General features: G+C 37.2%; 1 protein-coding gene across 7 annotated transcripts in view; it reads right to left on the bottom strand.

Annotated features, from left to right (window-relative positions):
* Slc4a7 (solute carrier family 4 member 7) overlaps positions 1-21,509 on the bottom strand; it is an 80,728-nt gene that overhangs the window by 30,793 nt on the left and 28,426 nt on the right. For 3 of the 7 annotated variants that reach the window (XM_051206810.1, XM_051206804.1, XM_051206806.1), the window contains 9 exons: positions 18,615-18,753; positions 17,728-17,888; positions 15,400-15,588; positions 9,162-9,277; positions 7,895-7,954; positions 7,116-7,273; positions 4,966-5,053; positions 2,929-3,075; positions 19-125 (listed from right to left, as the gene is read on the bottom strand). In XM_051206810.1, coding sequence (XP_051062767.1) covers positions 19-125; positions 2,929-3,075; positions 4,966-5,053; positions 7,116-7,273; positions 7,895-7,954; positions 9,162-9,277; positions 15,400-15,588; positions 17,728-17,888; positions 18,615-18,670 — 1,082 coding nt within the window. In that variant the 5' untranslated portion in view covers positions 18,671-18,753. The remainder of the gene's footprint in view (positions 1-18; positions 126-2,928; positions 3,076-4,965; positions 5,054-7,115; positions 7,274-7,894; positions 7,955-9,161; positions 9,278-15,399; positions 15,589-17,727; positions 17,889-18,614; positions 18,754-21,509) is intronic. The other 4 variants (XM_051206805.1, XM_051206807.1, XM_051206808.1 and 1 more) reach the window with 3 other exon arrangements.

The following is a 21,509-nucleotide window of genomic DNA, read 5'->3' as shown; positions in this document are numbered from 1 at the left end:
AGTAATGTCTGTACCCACCGTCCAGTCCTCTGAAGCTCAGGCCCAGCATGATGAGCAGCCTCATTAGGAGGCTCAGTAGATACTGGAGCAGATCCATTGGGAAACACAGGAATCTTCCTCTTTTCCTGAACACCACAAAAATATACTTTCAGAATTCAATTTTCAGAAAATTGACAAGGTATCTGAGATATTTAGAGGGAGTATTACAGCTCATAAGTACTTTACACAAGCATGCTAGGGAAAATTGCTTTCTTGTATAAACTTTTAAAACAGTAACATTTCAAAAAAGATATAATTTAGAATTTATCATCAATTTCTGTTTAAAATTTAAATTTACAATTAGCTTTCTGCACCTTCTAACATCAGTGTACTATAAGATATACTCATATATACCATTTCAAATTTCTGTTCTGCAATAACTATTGTTTCAGTTAAAGTTTCCACTGCTGCAGTAAAACACCATGACTAAAAATAAGTTGGGGAAGAAAGGTACAGCTCATGTCCTGATCATAATCCTTCATGAAGGGAAGTCAGAACCAGGAACCTAGGGGCAGGAACAGGAGCAGAGACAATAAAGGAACACTTGCATATCTCTCTCTCTCTCTCTCTCTCTCTCTCTCTCTCTCTCTCTCTCTCTCTCTCTCTCTCTCTCCCCCCCCCCTCTCATTTGGTTTTTTGAGACAGGGTTTCTCTGTGTACAGCCTGCTCCAAGACCATCAGCCAAGGAGTGGCACCAACCACAATGAGCTAGGCCCTCACACATCAAGTATCAAACAAGAACATGCCCTACAGACTAGCCTATGGAAGCACTTTTTCACGTAAGATTCCCTCTTTTCTGCAAAACTCAAGCTTGTGGTAAGCTGATACCAGTAAGCCCAGCTAGGAAAATATTCTCCCAAAGTAGCATATTTTTCACCAAAATAGTTATAAAAATACTCACAGTTAACTACCAAAGAACCAACTTTACATTAATTTTAAAGATAATACTTTCCCCACACACCTGTACTTCCAGCTCTCAAGAGGCTGAGGCAGAAAGCCCGAGTTCAAGATCAATCAGGATATGTAAAGACCCTATACCTCAAGAAATGGGGGGGGGGGGGAGCAACATTTTTTCTGAACTAACAATCCTTAGAAAAATAGCACAAGAATTCCTTCAGTATCCTTTTATATCTTATTAAAAAAAAATAAATAAATAAAATCACTTCTAAGATACAGTATCATCTCCCCCATGTAAATGAGAACTGACTAAAGAAATACCTATGTGTAGACAAGCACATAATGAGAAGAGGGAAGGAATAGAATCAGCAGGGAGCCAAAGACAGACACACTAGACGTGTGTGGTTCTAAGTACTCCCCTGGAGTCTAAATCTCCCATGGACCCAATACCCACACTTTATTAGAACACAGTAGCTAGACTTAGATAAAAAGTAAGATCACCACTCAAAAATGTCAAAGCTAAAACCAATGTGAAAGGGGAAGCCCAAGAAAATAAGAACAAAAGAATATGCTACATTATGTAAGCAAGTGGCTCTTGCTTACAATTCTAGTATTTGAGGCAGAGACATATACGGCAGGAGGATCACTACAAGTTTAAGTTAGTCTTATCTATATAGAAAGTTCCAGGCTACTCAAAGCTATACAGTAAAACATTGACCCAAAACAAAAAGCAAAAAAAAAAAAAAAAAAAAAAAAAAAAAAAAAGAGGAAACATTTAATATTTATTTTCTTTAAACAAAAAATTTAAAAGATGGGGCTAGAGAAATGGCTTAGCAATTGAGAGCACTGGCTGCTTTTCAGAGGATCTATGTTCATTCAGTTCCCAGCAATAACATAGTGACTCACAATTATGCATAACTCCACTTTTGGGTTACTTCAACCTGGGCATCAGTCATTCATGTGGTACACATTCATATGCAAGCAAAACACTCATATATATGTATGTGTATGTATGTATACATATATGTTTATGTATATAATATAAAAAAGGAAAACTTTAGGAAGAAAATAATTAAATATGTTAGGCAAAAAAGGACAAAATAAATCAGGATACTGGAAGTAATATAAATCAGCTAAATTAAAGTAGAAAAAATATTTAAAAAATAAATCTAAAATGTTATGAACTACTCTTCAAAAATAAGAAATTATTTACCTATTAACCAAACCCAAGATATGTCAGGATATAACTCTAAAAACCAAGGAAAGTTTAATAGATAAATTTTCCACGAAATTTTAAAATCTGGGCAAAATGGATAATATACTAGGCAAACTTAATCAGAACTGACCTGAGAAAGAAGAAAAGCTCACATAAGCCAATTTTCATAAAAGAACGAAGCAACTTGTTGAAGTCCACACTGGGCAAGAGATGTAGCTAAAAAATGTATATCAGAAATTTCCCAAACTTGCAAAAATAAATCATTCCATATTATTTAAAGCTAATCACCCCAAATTCATTTAGTGTGTGTGTGCATGTGCGAAACAAATGTATTAACAATTAGCACATGAAGATAGATTTTTTTTTTTAAAAAAATGTGTGTGTACATATTCATCCACACTAATCAACTTAAAATTTTGGAAATAATCAAAGAGCAGGCAGAGTATTAACATTCATGTGTCCAGGTAAAGATAATTATCAGACTGACCACACAAAGCCAACAGGAGACAAACATCTGTTTGGGATAAGAGTGAACAAGAGACATAGTAACACAGGGACATCCTTTCTGATCTACCTGTGATTTCTACTGCTTTTATGTCCAGTGCTAGGGTTCAAATTTGGGGCTTCAGGCACACTGACAAAGTGTACCCACCAAGTCACATCCAGTATAAATAGTTATGACTTTTGAATCATAAAAATATATAACTTACATTTTTTTTTTTAACTACAAGTTTTTAACTTAGAAAACAACCCCAGAAACACGTCTAGATTCTCACCTGAGAAGGAACACTTTTTGGTGGCTCTATGCGTATGGAAGGGTCCCACTCTCCTGGAGGGAGGACAGTCACTTGATCTAAAAATTCATCAATTCCAGATAAGAGGTCATTTCGGTCCTTTGCTTTATAAGCTACATCATGAAAAATCTAAGGAAAAGAAGATACTGGGCATAAGGATTTTACAGTGGAAAGGAAGATCTACCTGTATTAAAATGCAGTTTAGACTCAGAAATACTGGGCCAGAGCAAGGGCACCATGTTTTAACAGCAAGCGTGCAAACAGAGGATACCCTTTCAGTTCCCAGAAAGCACTGCTGGCTGGTTCAAAACTGTAACTTCAGTTCTGAGGGATATGACATAATCTTGTGGACACCATGGGACCTACACCCACATATGCATGTACCTGCCTCCCATGTGCATATGTGCATACAATGTAATATAAATAACAGTTACTAAAAGTAGCAGGCATTCACCTCACTAGCAAGAGTTAGCCCACCATAGTATTAACAGATCAACAAGAAACAACCAAAGAAAATGATACATTGATACAAAGATAAATAGTAATTTGTTACAAAGATAAAAATCAATTCACTACAAATTAATTCAATATACTAATGTCAGGTCATTCTATTTCTGTCATTAAAGTGTTATTTATCCTGAAAGAATAATTTTAGGCAAAGAAGCTATTTTGCTTAATATTTATTGGTTACCTATGATTTGCTAGACACAATGCTGTGTGGGGAAAAAAAAAAAAAAAACTTTCCAGAAAGAATAGAGATAAGTAATTGCACAGAATGACAAACTTCCAAGAGGGACAAATGTTCAAACAAGGAAAAAAATTAAGCAAAGTGCAGAGTAGAAAGCTGACAAGAGAAAGACAGGTAGCCAAGCAAAAATGTTGCTGAGAAGACTGATAACCCAGGAATGTAAGGCAGAAGGAGGAGAATTGGTGTGAGTTTGAGCGTAATCCAGATTACACATCAAGATTTTGTCCAAGAAAAGCTAACAAACCAAGCAAATAAAAAACAAAACAGAGTTGATATCTGAAAGAAAATGATGGCACAAGTAGGGTAGGTGGTAAAACAGTACTTAGGAAGATGGAATCATAGTTGTAAAGTACAGGTGTAAACAGCAAAAGTCATTGGAGAAACAGAAAGGAAGCTCCTAGGCCAAAACAAAGTGGAGGGTAGACAGTATTAGGATGCAAGCATGGAGGTGTGTGCAAGGTCCGCTGATAATACCAGGTAAGGGTTGGGATCTGAACTTAAAGCAAATGTGGTACTTCATGCCTCTATCCTAGCACTTGAGAGACTAAGCTAAGAGGACTGCCAAGAGCCAGGCTAACCTGAGCTACACAGCCAGTTTGAAGTATGCGTGGGTTATATAGAAACCACAATTCAAAAAAAAAGCTTTAAGTAATGATATATTTTGGATCAGGAGATTTTAGACCTACATGTACATGTTATTATTGTCAATATAGGTAGGAAACTCCAAAGATAAGAAACCCAGTAAATCAACACAGTAAAGGTCAGAGAAATGGCAGTGATTATAGAAATGTATGAGTAGCTGACACAGATCAGTTTCAGATTTACAGGGTTTCTGATGCCCTACATAGATGTGTTAGAATGTCCAGCAGGCACTGCTAGAAATCTCTCAGAGAAACATAAGTCCTGATCACTAAAGAGTTCACAGCCACACATAACATCATAAAACCAAGAGAGAGAAGTAATGAGAAAGAGCAGAATTTCCGAGGAAACCCAAAGAAGCAACATCCTGAAACCTAGGACCAAATAAATACATTTCAATGTAGTCAACGAGGTCAAATTAAAAGGATAGCAGCAAAATAGATGAAAAACTACCCACTATTCCTAAGAAATAGTTATTAAAACCCTCAACAAAAGCAGGTGTTGTAAGAGCAAATATGAAATAAAATAGCACAGACATCAAAGATAATTTTATAAGCTTTACTATGAGAGAAAGAAGGACTATAATTGCATTCACTGTCTAGCTCAAAGGGATTTGACTGTATTTTAATTACCTCATCAGTCATGAGAGTGGCTATGGATCTGCCAATTTCATGGTACTGTGGGGCCTTCCCTGCTGGGCCCAGTAACAGAAACAAAAACCTAAGAAAAGATTAAAATATTCAGATTTTAAAAGAAACAACATATATACACAAATCCTGGAAACTTTTAAAAATGATTCTATTATAAACACAGAAACAACACTCAAACCTTTGCTATCACCCACAAGAATCAAGAAAATAATGGCAATTCTATTCAAAACAGATCTTAAACGAGTGTGGTAGGCAAGCCCACTATTCCAACACTTGAAAGGCAGAGGCAAAGAGGATCTGAGTTCAAAGTCATCCTCTCAGCTCAAGCTACAGAAGATCTTATCTTCATAAACCAAATGAAAGCAAACAGAATTCAGATCATGAAACTATAAAAGGCACTCACAATTAACTCTACCAACTTACCCTTTTCCCAGCGTTAGTGCAAAACAGTGACTAAGGAAATGTTTTTCATTCAAATTTCCATCTTATACATTCTTCTGGATTAAACAACTAACTCTGGTCTAAATTACCAAAAACAGCAAAGTTGCAACAATCTTATTAGGGACTCCCTATGTCACCCAGGCTGACTTCAAACTCCTCGCTCAGTCTTCCCAGTGTTGGGTTATAGATTTGCAGCAAGACAGTTTCCACACAGGTTTCTTTTTTGAGGGTCATGTATCTCAGGCTGATCTGGAACTTACTGTAAGCTACAGGTAAACTTGAACTTTGGATCCTCCTGCCTCCACTGCACCCTCTGCCCCACCACACCTGGTAGTGCTGGGAGCTGACCAGGGCTTTGTGCATGCTAAGCAATCTCTCTGCCAACTGAGCCACATCCCTCATCCTACACTGATTTCTTGAAAATAAGGACTGTTGAATCAAATATTTCAGGATATACACACAAAAAATATGCAGTCCGAAACTACCTTGGATCAAAGTGTTAACACTATAAATATGGCATTTAGTCAAGTAACTTTTCTGAGAGAGGAAAAAGGATTTGCAACTTCAGTATCAGACCTGTTAATATTTCAGTGTTAAATAAAAGGTACTTAGTTGTATCCTGTTAACAGAGCATAGGTTAATATTTTAACAATCTTTGTAGGTTAGCATACAAAATAATGGGTTTCATCAATACCTCCTCAACCTTATGTAAAATATTAATATTCTTATCCAAACACTTATCCTCCGGCTTTATGAAAATTTATATAAGTAATCAAATACTTTTCCTCACTTATCAACACTGTATCACTAGTGAAAATGAAGTGTGTGTGTGTATATATATATATATATATATATATATATATATATGTACATCTCCATCAAATTCCTCTTAATTCTTATCTTAATTACCGCATCAGTCATGAGAATACATTATCAACCACACCTCTTCATGGTACTGTGGAGCCTCGCTGCTGAAAACTTCCCCTAGAATGGTGCACATGCCACATGCCTGAAGCTCAGCACTCAGGAGGCTGAGGCAGAAGAATTGCCAAAGATAGGAAGTCAACCTTTGCCTCACAAGATACTTTATCTAAAACAAAACAACAACAACAACAACAACAACAAACCCTTCAAACAAAAATACAGTTACTGTCAAACAAGTCACATTTGTAGTTAAGCTTCTGATAGTAATGACCAGGCCAGAACAAAGAATTCTGAATGCATACATAAAAAATGGGCATGTCCAAAATGACAAACTGGGGCTTAGAGTATAGCTCAGGATAGAATGAGAACTGAACATGAGCAAGCCCCCTTCTGAGTCCCCACCACAGAAAATGAATCTCAATGACTGGCTTTGTGAAACAAAAACTCATAAAATACCAAACTTCTTATAAAGACACAAATGAACAGCTGTTTTCACACAATATTATTACAGTGGGAGAAGGTGACTCATAGCTATGATGTAATCATTTGGGAGTGTGAAGGAGGTACCAGCCTGGGCTACATAGTAAGTTCCAGGTCAGCTGCAGAATGAAAGGAGGGGAAAGCTGTAGAGAAGGAAATTTACACTCTAATACTCAAAAACATTTTGGCACAATGATGGAGTGTCAGGAATTGGTAACTGAACAGTGCCTCTATTACATAAAGCAAGTATTCTTTCAGTGGATCCACGAAGGAGAACTGCTTTTTACCTGGTGGGCACAGGGACCTCTGTTAACCCTGACAGGAGAACTGCAGGGGCCAGTCTCACAAATGCAATGATGGGTCTCTCCAAAAAGTCCACTTCTCCTACCAAAACATTGGAAGCCTCAGCTCCTGTGGGAATTTTCCTCATGAAATTCATGTCAACCTATTGATAAATAAGTAATTTAGAAGTATGATTACTTAGAGATGAATGAAAGAATGACTTTAAAACTACCAAATGCCAAAATTCCCACAGACAGAAAAGAATGGAGTACACAAATACAAAAAGTACAGGCAAAATTCATCATCTATGTTTTAACTACTAAAATCTTTATTACTTTAGAGCTCTATATTATCAAACATAAATCTGAAAGATTTTCAATGAATAGACTATTCATTAAAAACTGGTGAGGACATACAGTACACAAACTAACAATGGCTCATGAAATTATACACAGCGCCACAACATATTCATTGCATGATTTTCCACAATTAAGTCTTATTGCTTCATGTCTTCATAAATTCTCCTTAAAAAAAAAAAAAAAAAACTACCATTTCCTAGTATTTTCCTTAAGTGGAAAAAAACGTTATTTTCAATGAAAATCTATAGCCTTGAATAGTTCAGACAACGTATAAGGGAAACAAACTCAGCCGCCTGTGTATAATTACAAAACAGTAACAAACATGACACCAGAGTAGGTGAAGCTCTCATTTATACACAGGTTCACACAAGTTTCTAAACGACCACTAACAAGACTATCTATTAAAAGATAAAACCAGCACTTACAGAGGGCCTCTTGAGTCCCACTCCCAGTGTGCCACAACTACAGTGCCAGGAGGCAGACTCCTGCCCAACAAGAGACAGGGAGGGTGCACAAGAACAGGCCAAGTAAAAAAGTTGAACTACCAGAGGAGCAAAGATAACTGAAACTACCATGCCCAGACAAGCCACAATGCAAATGATAGTAATGTACTTATTCGGCAACAAAGAGTAAATTCCAATTTAGCTAGGAAGACTTTCTGATGATCTGAAACAGAGCACTAATGAAAAGATAAGTTAGAAATGACAACTGTAACAGCCTTGAATTTTTTGTTTTGTTTTTAAAGACAAGACTTTGCTATTTGGTTGAGGGCAGTCTAGAGCTCACTGCGTAAACCAGGCTAGCCACAAACTTGAGATACTGTTGCCCTGGCCTCTGGTTAACTAGGATTACAGGCATATGCCATCATGCCCAAGTGAACACTTCTTCCAAATAGTTAAAATCCCTAATGGCTAGTCTTTCTATAATAGGAGAGTACAAACCTCCACAAAACTACAAATCACTTATTTTTTTTTTTTTCCCAGTGAAGTGTGCATGATTTGTGGACACACTGTGAAATAGAATAAAAAGTTTTAAAAAAATGTATCCTGTTTGATACTTAAAACAAAGCCTTAGAAATAAGATGTAGAAATGTTAATGTCCGGTGCATTAATAGTAAAGTGACAGGCAGCAAACTAAGGTACCTCTACACCATTAGGAAGTACTTTCAAAACTCAGCTGTCACTCGAGCTTGGTGCTGAAAAACAAGGGGTCTTTTATGTTGTTGTTATTTTCATCTTTATTTCAATGGATTACTCATTAAACAAAGTAAATTCATAGAAGTTTGTTGTCTTTGGTGTTTATACCATGACTCTCTCTGCCCATGTTTCCCAGCAGCCTTCCAGCAGGTCCTAATTCCATTAGTCAGTAACTCTGGGATGCAGTAAAACCCAGGAGAAGGCTCTGCCACTGCTGCAATGCCACTCCCACAAACACCTGTCCAACATCTGTCCAAAGAGAGCCAAGTTTCAGGGTACAAAGCAGTGTTTTCTTCTCAACTACTGAGAACTCAGCACAAAGTTATGAACTGGGAGCCTATCTGAGTTTCTGTCCTCAACACCTCACAGGCATCCTATGCAATGGTGTAATCACCAGTCTACTAAACAATTACTGTAGGCAATGGTAACAAAGCAACACATTACTAGTTACTTTCTCTATGAGAAATCTACTGAAAAGTTACACTTAATGAATTACCTTGCTAAAGTCAACAGTACTATTTTCTCGGCTTCCTCCACTTCCGTTACCTTTCATTTCACCACTTTTACTATTGTCCAAGTTCCCAGGAGCAGACTGTGGAGAAGCCAAAATCCCTGTATTTAAGAAAATACAGAACCCAAATTAGTAAGGAAAAAAATCCACTGTGTAGCCTGACTTATATCCTTAAAGCGATGGCTTATTATGAAAGCAAATGTGAGGTTAAAAAGTGCCAGATGTTAGCTTCATACCAGCAACATGAATTAGAACACATGAACAGGATGAAGTTGTGTATCTTAATATTTAAAGCATTATAGAATCTACACGGTAGCCATTTAAAAAGAAGTGAATCAGTGTGAAACTACACAAGATTTGAACTAAGACCAGTCTTATCACTACAAATACTTCTAGGTAACACACTTTGTATCTCTAGCTCTTGTGAATTGTATGGAACTTAGTAAGGTTTAACTTTTAGAACACTCAAATCAATACCAATATGAATTCTTGGTATATTATTATATAATATAATATAATAAGTATAATTCAGAAAACTTACAAGCTACTTTTCATCTCCCTTAATTATGTTTCCTTAAGAATTTTGATTTTTCTTCAAGAATATTAATGTCTAATTTCTACTGTCATTCTTCCTAAGAAACCTAAGGCCATAAATAAGCTTTCCTAGAACAAAGATTAAAAGTACATAATCAAAGAGATTTGGGCTAAATAATACTCATCACTTGTAGCCAAGTGATTGAACAATTCACTCAACCTCCATGGTTCTGACAAGTATATAAATTAGCATATGACTATCGTGGTTGTTGTTTGCAATATAAATGATGCATATTTATGTTAGTATATTCACTTCAGATGACATTCAACAGCAGCATTTCACAGTAAGACAGCTTAAAAGCATTGCCTAGACTAATCTACCTTAACCACTAAAAGTTCTATAAAAAGCTCACATCTCAAAAACTTTAAATCCAAGTTTTATCCTACAGATTTCTACCATTAAATATATCTCATTTTCTCTTAGAAGATAAAAAAAACTTCTAGTCCAAGAATATAAACTAATTAATGTTAAAAACACTGAATGTTTTAAGAGTAAGAGCCTATGATATAATGTACTGTTTTACAGAAATCCAGTTAGTATTTGTATCAGTCATTTGTTAATAATCATTTCTGCAATAATAAGCATATCAGATTATTTAATACATCCAAGCAAGTTTATTCTTCTAGAATAGAGCAATTAACTAATGAACACAAAATTAAGGCATTGGGCACGCTTCAACTCTGCATTTAGTCCTCTATGATATTAACTACTCTGGTCAACAAACTGGGGTATGGATATAAGAAAAAAACATTCATATAAAAAGTACTGCACTTGATTCAGCCATATAATTCTCAAATTAAACAATTCTGAAATAAAAATTATTCCCTAAAATAAATACTTTTTAAAATGTTGATTTAATATGGAAAAGTTAGGATTCCTCATCTTTAGCCTTTGTCCTTACTCTTTCTAGTCTAGTAGCTTTTACTTGCCCAAGGAGGCTAGGAGGAATTATGCTTACCAATGGCTTCAACACAATCACATATAAGAAAATCAATAAAAACATAAACCTTGGTGACAACTCTGAGTACTAGACACCACTAACTGTTCAAACATATTCTATGGATAATCAAAAGAAGAACATAAGGCAGTTTCTAGAATGATTCAGCCACTGGATTTGAGCGCTAAAAACAAAGAGGTTTATAGAGGTGGGAGGGCAAAGTCAGTAGAAATGAAAAGAAATAAAGTAAAAATCAATGTTGGCAAAGGTAGAAATTAGTTGGCTATGCTGGCCATCTTTGACCTGCCCCTTTTTCAAAGGGCCAGTACATGTCAAGAACATCTCACCTGCCAAGCACATTGCTGTTAACACCATCACTTGGAAGGTAGAGACAGAGGTTTCAAGCTCACTGCTACCTTCAAACCTTGTTCTTAGAAAAGAAACGAAAGCCATCTATCATGATTCTCTCTGAGTACTCTTTCCAAGCCTCAGCTAAGTTAAAACCATCTCCTGGCACCTGATACTAATTCTGCTGACTGAGAATCAAGTCAATCAGCAGAAAATGAAGCTCCCTACCACTGCACAACTATGTCAAGTTCAAGAGGTCCTCCTCTACTTATCATCAGCTTCCAGAGAGTTCTGCTAGAAATGGCTACATATTCTTAATGCAAATGACGTTTATGAAGGAAGTGATGACAACTGGTCCTATGACTTTTCAGAAATCCAACCATTTTAATTTCATCTATTCAGAAAAAATAGATACCTTTTCATAAAATTTCATGGTATTAAAAAATGTGTACCTTAATTCTCAACTAACAAAACCTTTTTTACTGCCTTAGAAGTTCTCTCTCTCAATTTTATATTTTAGAGAGAGAGAAGAGTGTGTGTGTGTGTGTGTGTGTGTGTGTGTGCGCGCGCGCGCGCGTGTGTTGTGTGCGAATGTACATGAGTGGTCTGAATAGGACAGCAGAGGGCATCAGATGCCCTGGAGTTGAAGTTACAGACAGCTAAGATCCACCAGACAAGGGTGCTAGAAATCAGTCAGGTCCTCTGCAAGACCAGTATGCAGTCTTACCCAGAGTGACCTCTGCAGCCCCATAAGCCAGTTTTGTAATCCATTTACAAAACTATATCCTCAGCCTGAGTGCAGAGCCTGCAGTTCTGACCCTCACCCTGTGTACAGAGCCTGCTGTTCTGATCCTCATCCAGAATCTAGAGCCTGCAATTATTCTGATCCTTATCCCGATTACATAGCCTGCAATTCTGAAAATCATTGGGGAAACTTGGACTAACACATAGTCATAAATAAAAGACAACTAAAGTCTGTTCCTAGTTCCTCTTGAAATAGTTGACTCCAAGCAATTATTAGAGAATTTCAGTTCTGTCAGAGAGAGAATGGGAAAAACAACGTGGCATGCTATCACATTAGGAAGGCTGAACTGCAGAGTACTCTTTGAAGAAAAGCATCAGATATATGAAGGGCACCTCATCCCACTACCATCATGTGTTCCTCACAAGCAAACTACACAAGAAAACTCATCCTTCAAAGAGTCACATCAAAAATATGTTTGCTAAGTCACCCACATATCATGATCTCTAAAAATATGTATACTTAGGACTTGACTTATATATAGCCTTCTTCATACTATTTTTATAACCTAAGTCTTAATAACTTTATTCTTTCCTGTGATACACTGTAAAGAACAAAAACATGCAGAAGTCAGATCATAAGCATTATCTACATATGCTGCTCAAGCTATGTGCTGACAGGCATTCTCGGTGCACGTGACCCTGAGGCAGAAAGCACCACGTGTGTAGGAATCTGCACAGTTGCCTGGAGTGGAGTCAGCATTTTCCTCAGTCTTCTGCTCTTGGCCTTTGAGTGCTTCTATGTCTTCCTCGGGCGGATGAATTACTACTCTGGGAATATCATCCCTGTTGGGTGACACCAGTAGTTCTGGGGCCTGAGGCTGACTCTGGTGGGAACTTCTGGAGGCCAGGCGACTTAAGCCAGGGCTGGAAGGAGGACTGCTCTGGGGAGTGGGCACTGGGGTGGTACACCTCGAGCCTGCAGGGGTTCCAGCTCTCGAAGAAGGAAGAAGATGACTGAGAAGAAGAGATAAAGGCGATTCTCCTCTCAAGGAAAGGTTTGAGGCAGACAGACCTGTTCGCAAAGAGTGGCGGGAGGCTGACAGGCCTTCGCCTGAGATAAAACAAGTAAGTAAAAATGATGTTCATTGCATTAAGTAAACAGAAAACACAAAACTCAACTCAAACCACAAATCACAAGCTTCAAATTCCTCAGTGAGGGTTAGCAAGTCAGTCAGATTCTTAGTTGTTAGAATGTCACTAAAAAGTTATTGAACTGAAATCAGTTCTGTGACTGAATGTGTATTTAAAAAGCATTTTTTCCTAAAAAGGAACATCTATAGATACTTATCTCTCACAAGATTCCATATTAGCATTATCTAATAATTAACTGACACTGAAATTAAATGTTTTTCAGGGGCTGTTTGGTGCTCTTAAGTAAAGTTTACAAGTATAAGACAAATTATAAGGATTATTTTTCAAGAGAATTATAGCCAGGTGTAGTGAATCGCTTAGATCAAGACTAGCCTGGTCTACAAACCAAGTTTCAAGCCAGTCAGTATTACACATATTACACAGTAAGGCCCTGTCTGGAGAGAGAAAAAAAACAAACAAACAAAAAAAAAAACAAAAAAACAAAAAACAAACACAAAGAAAAGAAAAATGAATGAGATAAACAAAGAGAATTATGAGAATTATAACATCATCAAGTTTTAAATCAATATTCCAAAGCAGTCTTACTTCCCATAATACTGTCAATCAACTGTATTCAATCACTGCATTAGGCAGTTAAAAACAAAACATTTTAGCATTTTATCAAGAGCAATAGGAAAGTAAGTCTAGAATATTTCAAAAGCACTAATACTTAAAATATATGGTACTGGTAAGTGTGGCTTAAAAGAGAAACCTGTAGCTTTTTAAAACAAAATGGTAGTTGTATAAGAAATGTAACTAACAATCTCTTATGGCCTAAGAAATGAAAGCTACATGATCAGGAGATCCAAATTTAATAAAAATATAGAATGTGATAAACCCACTATTTGTATGGCAACTAAAATAAATTAATAGAAACAACTATTAATACATAAACAGCTATCACTTAGCTTTTAGAGCTACATGCAGAAAAGTTTATTAATTGCAATAAAATTAATATGATAAAATTGCATTCAAAAGAAAAAAGCCATTGTCTTACATGAAAAAAAAATTAAACTACAAAGAGAATAAAGAGAAAATACTGACTGCATATGAGGAGCAAAAGTTTAATAGAGCCCTTGAGGTATATAAATTTACCACAATGGAGAATTTACAATAAATGAAAAATAAAAGCAGGAACATCTACAACTTGCTTCTAAGTTAAACTTAGGTGCCTTAAATGCACCACATCATAATTTTAAACAGATTAAAAGACTCCTTAATGATCAAATAAAATATCTTAGACTGAGCTACAAATAGTTGCTGCTGTCAACTTCTGCTATGTCAAGGCCTTGCACATAAAGCTGATGATTTAGACGACCACTTAAGAGCCATTCAGGGACAAAAAAAGAGCAGAAAGCTGCTGTGTCCCATAGTCCATCTGTCACAACTTGCAATCCTCCTAAGCTTCCTGTAATGACAGTTAGAGGCAGTAAGGACCCTCATCAGCCTCTGCATCTGGCTTTTCCAGGTTCTGCTACCACAGCTCTGCTTTAAGTCAAGTGAGAGCCACATAATAAGGAAAGGCAAATGTTCAATGTGCTTTAGTCCTAAGAAACTGACAGCTAACTGGCTATTTAAGGTTGAGGAGGAAGAAAGATGGTGAATAAGACCTGCTGCTCTTCCAGAGAAACTGGGTTTGCTTTTGGCACCCCATGGTGACTCACAACCATCTCTAACTCCAGTTTCAAGGGATCAAATGCCCTCTTCTGACCTCTTCAGGCACCAGGCACTCAAGTGGTGCACATGCATATATGTAGGCAAAACATATGCATACATAATATAAAAGTAAAATTTTAAAAACAAAAATACTGTTTCCCCCTAGCCCTATATAATATGCCACCATCCTCTGAAAGGAAGAGTAGAACTGGGTCTGGGTACCTGGGTTTGAGCCCTTTTCAATGGATTACAAGATACCAACTTGTCTGCCATTCGTGTAAGATAGACCTATCATGAAACCTTCCACAAAGTATATAAATATCCAAAACCAGCTCCCAAAACACTTGTTTATGATGAGTACTTCTAGCATATTTAAGAGGAAAAAAAATCTCAAAAAATCTGATATAGTCATAAGCTCAAACTCAGTATTCAGAACTAAAAACATTAAAATTAAAGATCATAATTTATACCTTTTAAATAATTTACACAATAAACCTCAAATCAAAACAAAAAAGCAGATGTGCTAGCGACCTTAGTTATAGATTGCTTAAGGTTATACAATGTTTTTCAGGTCAGCCTGTGTTAGACAGAGACTATCTCAAAGAAACAAAAACAAACAAACAAAAACCTTGAATAATACAAAAATGATAACTGGAAATACTACACCTTTCTTGAAGCATATATTAATTATAACATACCGAAATGCCATTAAAGAAATGCTAGCAAAAACTGGACACCACAACTTATCTCACCATTCCTTTCAAGCAAGTGAGGGTCAGAATGTTTCTTGCCTATATCTGCAAAAGATCGAACCAGGGGAATCCGACTGGTGAATCTTTTCTCATTTTGATGATGATGTCTCTTCAGGAGAGCTTCTCTGACATTCTCCCGTATAGAGTCATCTAACTGGCCAGAGGCTATCATGTTGTCTAACACCATATCTATTCAATGGAAAAAAAAAAAAGTTATTTTTACTATATAAAATTATTTAAGCATACACATAAAGACAAATATGAACATTATCCATCCAACAAGAAATATAGTTAGCAAGACCTTACTTTACTAAGTAGTATTTTTTAAAGAGGCTTCTTTCCCATTCAGACAGTAAATTCTAGTTAACAAATGAAAGTGTAGTTTGTTCTATTTAGCTAAATATTCAATGGCATGGGCTTCCAATGACTTCCTCTAATTCTTTGTGCTATGCTAGGAGCAGAGCAGTGAAGAAGCGGCAGCTCTTACTCTAATGAGGTACAGAATAATAAAGTTGAGAAAAATCCCAGATTAAGTAAATTCTGTTGAGAAATAAAAGGACTGATACCAGTGCCTGTAGAAATTAGAAGAGGACATCAGCTCTCTGGAACTGGAGTCTCAGACAGTTGTGAACTGCCAGGTGAGTACTAGAAATTAAGCCTAAGTCCTTTGCAAGAACAACAAATGCCTTTAACTCTGAGCCACCTCTCCAGCCCCTGAACAGATTTTTAAACAGTGACACTAAGGGTCTGGTGGGGTGGCTCTCTTTGTTGTTGCTTTTTTTTTTTTTTTTTTTTTTTTTTCCTGTTAGGGATAGAACCCTTGTATATGCTAAACAAATGTTCTACCACTGAATTAATTCCTCTACCCTGTTAGAGATCATTTTAAGTCAAATCTTCAAAACTATGATAAAATTACCCTAAAAGAAAAATGGAAAAGCCAACCTAATGCTAGCATAATCACAATTCATCACTCAAGTGAATGATTGATTATACTCTCTCAAAGCATCACATTTTATGTTCTGGAGGATGGCAGCACACCCATAACCATTAGACAGCACCAGGTAGACTCAGCGGGCCGTAACAAAATAAAGACAAGGAGGAAGTCAGAGGTGTGTTAGGGGGACTGAGAAGCCAGGAGTGGGCAGATATAGTGGTAGAAATTATCAATATACACTATAGGTATAAAACTGTCTAAGAATAAATAACAATATTCTTCTCAAAAAATAAAAGTTCTATTTTGTGACAACTACAAAATGAAAGGGGGACTCATTTGTCCATACACAATATTCCAAATTCTGTCTCAGTTATTCAGTCATTCATACAAGAATGGGACTTGGCAATTTAAAGACTTGGAGCACATAGTCAAATCTAACAATTAGGTAAACTCAAATTATTTATAGCCCAAGAATTATAGTTAAGTTTATGGCTTTCTTACCAAATCAAAATACTCAATGGGCTGTTTTCTGTGGGAGCAACCTTCAGAGATTACACAGTATTGTGTTTACTTAAAACAGACATGATTTTGCTGTTGAACATCTGTAGACCAAACCTGTCAAATAATCACAGCTTTTTCTGCACTTTTCCCCTCTCCCTCTGCATAACCCTTCAAGTCCGTCCTCTTTTGTTTCCACTGCTATATCTAACATTTGCCTCACTAACTTACACAACTCCAAGGAAATAGCTGGACTTCTTGTTTCAATCATCATCTCAGTTCAGTCACCCTGCATTTTATGACCAGGATAATAATCCGAAAGTACATGTCAGGATCACGCATTCCCAACTTAATCACCAAAACTGCCATAGTGCTCACCATACAAAATCAGTGCTTCAGCCCAGAGACTCAAGAGGGACCATAATCTATCCCTTTTTTGAGCAAGGGGAGACATGAGTCTAGGGCCTCGTACATCCTAGGTGAGACTGTGCACACAGAGCGATACTCTCAGCCCTCTATCTTTATTCAAAAAAATGTGCACCTACTTGCGGAGCTAGCTGACTTTCCCAAGTCCCACTGGAACTTTCTTCTTGCTCACACTCCTCCTCTTATATACCTGCTTCTTATGCCCAAGTGTCCTAATTTGAGAGGTGGATATTTAATATTCTCACTGGACTTTCACCTTGAAAGACTTTCCTCTGAACCCCCCAGAAGGCAGACCACATATGTGCTGATGGCAGTGATCATACTTCTAATTTAATCTGTTAGTCTCTACACAAACCTACATTGCCCCTGAAAAAAGAAATTCCATATATAGTTGTTAAATGAGTATCTTAAAATCACACCTTATTTTCTGTTTAATTATCTTAAACATAAGAGTCAGTTTACTATATAACCTGCTATTTCATCAAGAGTGCTTGCTCTCATATCCAGCATGACTGTTCCATTTAGGATACAACTCCTCAATTCAAAGAGACTGTGCAAGGAGAGAGTTGCCACATAGGGTTTACTCCATCGGTCACCACCGTCCTCAACATCCTCTTCAAATTTCAGCCACCTAAAGGAATAACATAAAAAAACTAAAAAACAATGAACACTCATTTGTTTATTTTAATGCCATAAATATAAACTTGATCTAAACAAACAAACAAACAAAAAAAAAAAAACCCAGAAATCATAACTGAAACAAAAGACTGCCTCATATACATTTTCAAAATTAGGCCAATGGTATATATATTGTCTGTAGTCATCAAAACCTGACACCTACATTATATGGTAAGCTTGTAGTTTAACAATATACAAATAGGACATCATAGTTTGTTCCATTGTGTGATAAATGAAATTTACATTTAAAGTAGTAAGACTACAAAATAATGAAATTTACATTTAAAGTAGTAAGACTACAAAATGAAAACTGCACCATTTCACAATGTAAGATTTTAGCTTCAAATATGTTCAAAGACATCTGAATACCAACCATACAAACCATTTTATAACATTAAATGAGCACATTCAAGGAATAAAAGAACATGTCTACGCCTTAACAAGTAAATCCTCTAATCTAAAACACCAGAAAGGTGGCTCATTCTCACAATCCCAGCACTAAGTACAGAGAAAGAGGAGAACTACTGAAAGCCTGTGGCCAGCCTGGGCTACACTCTAAATTCCAGACAGCCAGGGTTATAAACCAAGACCCTACCTCAATAAATAAGTACACAAAGAAACAAATCACCAACTGTATCTTGAAATTTCAACTCATAAAACTGAGAGTCAACAGTGTTACCTGGCAGTCTCCTTCCATTCATACTCTTCTCCATCTCTGTAGCAGAGCTCATCCATCTCTGTGAAGAGGTCGTGGGGAATATGCTCCTCATCATCATCTTCAGTCCCGAGGATGAACTGTACCCTCTGTGACGGTGTGTCTTAACAAAACAGCACATACTTTTAAGGGTAAGCTTTGAAACTGAAACACTTCTGTCATATAAAATAGATTGTGGTGTTGTGTGGTGGTTCCCAAGTACAATTCTAGGCCTCAGAAGATTGAGGCAAGAAGATCATTCCAAATTCTAGGCCAGCCTAGTCTACACAGTAAGTTCCAGTCAAGACAGGATTGTACAAATCTTACTTCCAAAATCCAAACTACACACAGTATATATTCAAGTCATATAGTACAGATGTAAGTATTAGATGAAATAGTTAAGAGAGCTAAGTTCATGAACTAAGAGAAGAGGAAGCCTTTACATTTTAGAAAAGGATGTGAAACTTAAGCTGTCAATATGCAGCCAGCTTTCCTGCTGATCTAGAGAAATACAACTGTCCACTGGGGTTTTGGCCAGAGGCACTGCAGGATACACACTAACAGAAGAGGCACTACCTCTTAAATGGTAGAAAACCACCCTGCTAGACATGAGAAGTGAGTTCACACTAAAACTAACACTTATGTAAACAATCCTCCAGGACCCTATGGATGCAACAAACAAAATCCTTGAGGAAGACAGTTAAAAAGAGAGATGTGAAAAGAAATGGCCGACTTAAGGAAATGACACAGATGAAAAAATGAAGAAAACAGAAAACACAGGAAATTAAATGATATGGAGAACAAAGGAGGAAGGTCCAATAGGAACCCTCCAGGAAAATGAGAAACAGGAGAGTTGATATAAAAAAACATGTGAAAATTCCCACAGGTGTTATGCTGAATGAATGCTAGAGGCCAAAGCAGTATTTCTGGGGTCAGTGGCTCCTGCATTCAGGACTTGCATGGTTTTTAATGGATTATTACTTAAGAACTGTTTTTAATGCTACTATAAGCAGTATTTTTAATTTCCACTTTAAGTATTCATTGCTACTAGTGAGAAAAGATTATTTTCTACTGTGACCAATTCACTTAGTTTCATAATTTTGCAGACTGTTTAAATTTACTACCTCATGGCCCTACATCTGCAGAGAGACTTTTCTTCCTCCACTGTAATGCATGTGTGCCATGTACACTCGACCCCCTTCCTCCTCCTCCCTTCCCCACTGGTTAGGTGTTCCAGGACAATGATGTATAAAGGTGATAAGACATGTGGCCAAAAACAGCTTTGAATGTGACCCCATAAACAAAAATTGTAAATTTACTTAAAACATTGAGATTCTTTTTAAGCACAATCAAGTAGTTCTAAGCATGAGGTGTATAGATAACATGGACACATGGGCTGGGGAAAGTTTAGCCACAAAACTGCTTGCACAGCAAGCATGAGGCCCTCAGATGAAACACCCAAGAGCCACATAAAAAGTCAGGCACAGCCATCATACCTGTAACCCCAGCACTGGAAAAGAGACAGAGCAATCCTGAGAGCTGACAGAATCTGCCTTGGAGCAATAAAGCAGAGAGAGAGAGAGAGAGAGATGAAGACACAAAGTCACAGAGATCCACATTTCTCTGTTGTCTCAGGGCTGGTAATAAAAGGTATGCAATACCATACCCAGCAATTTAATTTTTTAGCGTGTGTGTGTGTGTGTGTGTGTGTGTGTGTGTGTGCGTGTGTATGTGCGCGCGCACCTATCCACCCACATTTATATGGGCTATATGTGTGCATATAGTGCCTACAGAGACCAGAAAAAGGTGTGAATCCCTTGTAGCTGGATTTACAGGTAGTACAGGCAATTGTGAGCTGCCTCAGGTGAGTGGTGAGAACTAAATGCATGTCCTCTAAAAGAGCAGCAAGCTCTCTTCATTGAGCCATCTCTCCATTTTTGGTTTTTGTTCCTTTCCTTAAGCTTAATGTCCTTTACCTTTTCCCTTAGTCTCTTAAGTGAATGTGGTATGACTGACTCCCACTCCTTCTTTCTAACATACAAGATCAGATGGCCTAAGTCTCAAGCACTACATTAGTTGCACCTACCTGACACGTTTTGTGCAGTTTGGATCACACAGTTCTGTACTATATGAAACCTGTATTATTAGTCATACCTTGTGCTGTGCAAGACTCTACCTCTGTTGACTGTACTGTTCTCACTCTCAACAAGACTGAAACACTTCACTGCTTTTGGATTCTTCTTTAACCCAGATTCCTGAGTTGGCCAGGCTCCGGCTTGTATTACCACACCTGAAAACAGTTCCTGAGCAGTCAGTTCAGGCAAGCACTAGACTTAATCCTTCTTGCCTCTTCTCACAATTCAGAGCCTGTGCTACATGATATCCAGAGACCAAACTATCATTTGGCAAGTTCTGGCCAACTGGAGAACAGTTTCAAAATGCAGATATAAGGGGAGTGAAAGGTAATGCAACTTGCTCAGACCCTAAACCTTCACACAAACACCTTAATTAACATACATATACACACACATACATATATATGCTTCAACAGAGGTTGCCTACAAGAATGGATAATGCATACCTTATCTGCATCCAAGTTATAAGCCAGGAAGCCTCAGGAGTACCCAAACAACACAGGCTACAACTACTCTTGGCTACCCACCATAACTACAGCATAATATTTCATCACTGAAGACACCACAATCTTTGGTTGTGGGACATAGAGAAATCAGTCTTGAACTGACCAGAAATCTCTTTCTGCTGGCTCGCTTACCCATATTGGACGTTGAATGCTGTAATACGGATCTACCAGGAAAGATAGACTCACTAGGCAACAGTGGCATGATTAATATTGGGTTGTATAGGGGGTGAGTGAATGTG

The sequence above is a fragment of the Phodopus roborovskii genome, unplaced genomic scaffold (genome assembly GCF_943737965.1).
Source record: "Phodopus roborovskii unplaced genomic scaffold, PHOROB, whole genome shotgun sequence".
NCBI lineage: Eukaryota > Metazoa > Chordata > Mammalia > Rodentia > Cricetidae > Phodopus > Phodopus roborovskii.
The sequence above is the reverse complement of the archived record's forward strand: the minus strand, read 5'-3'. Positions and strand labels throughout refer to the sequence as shown.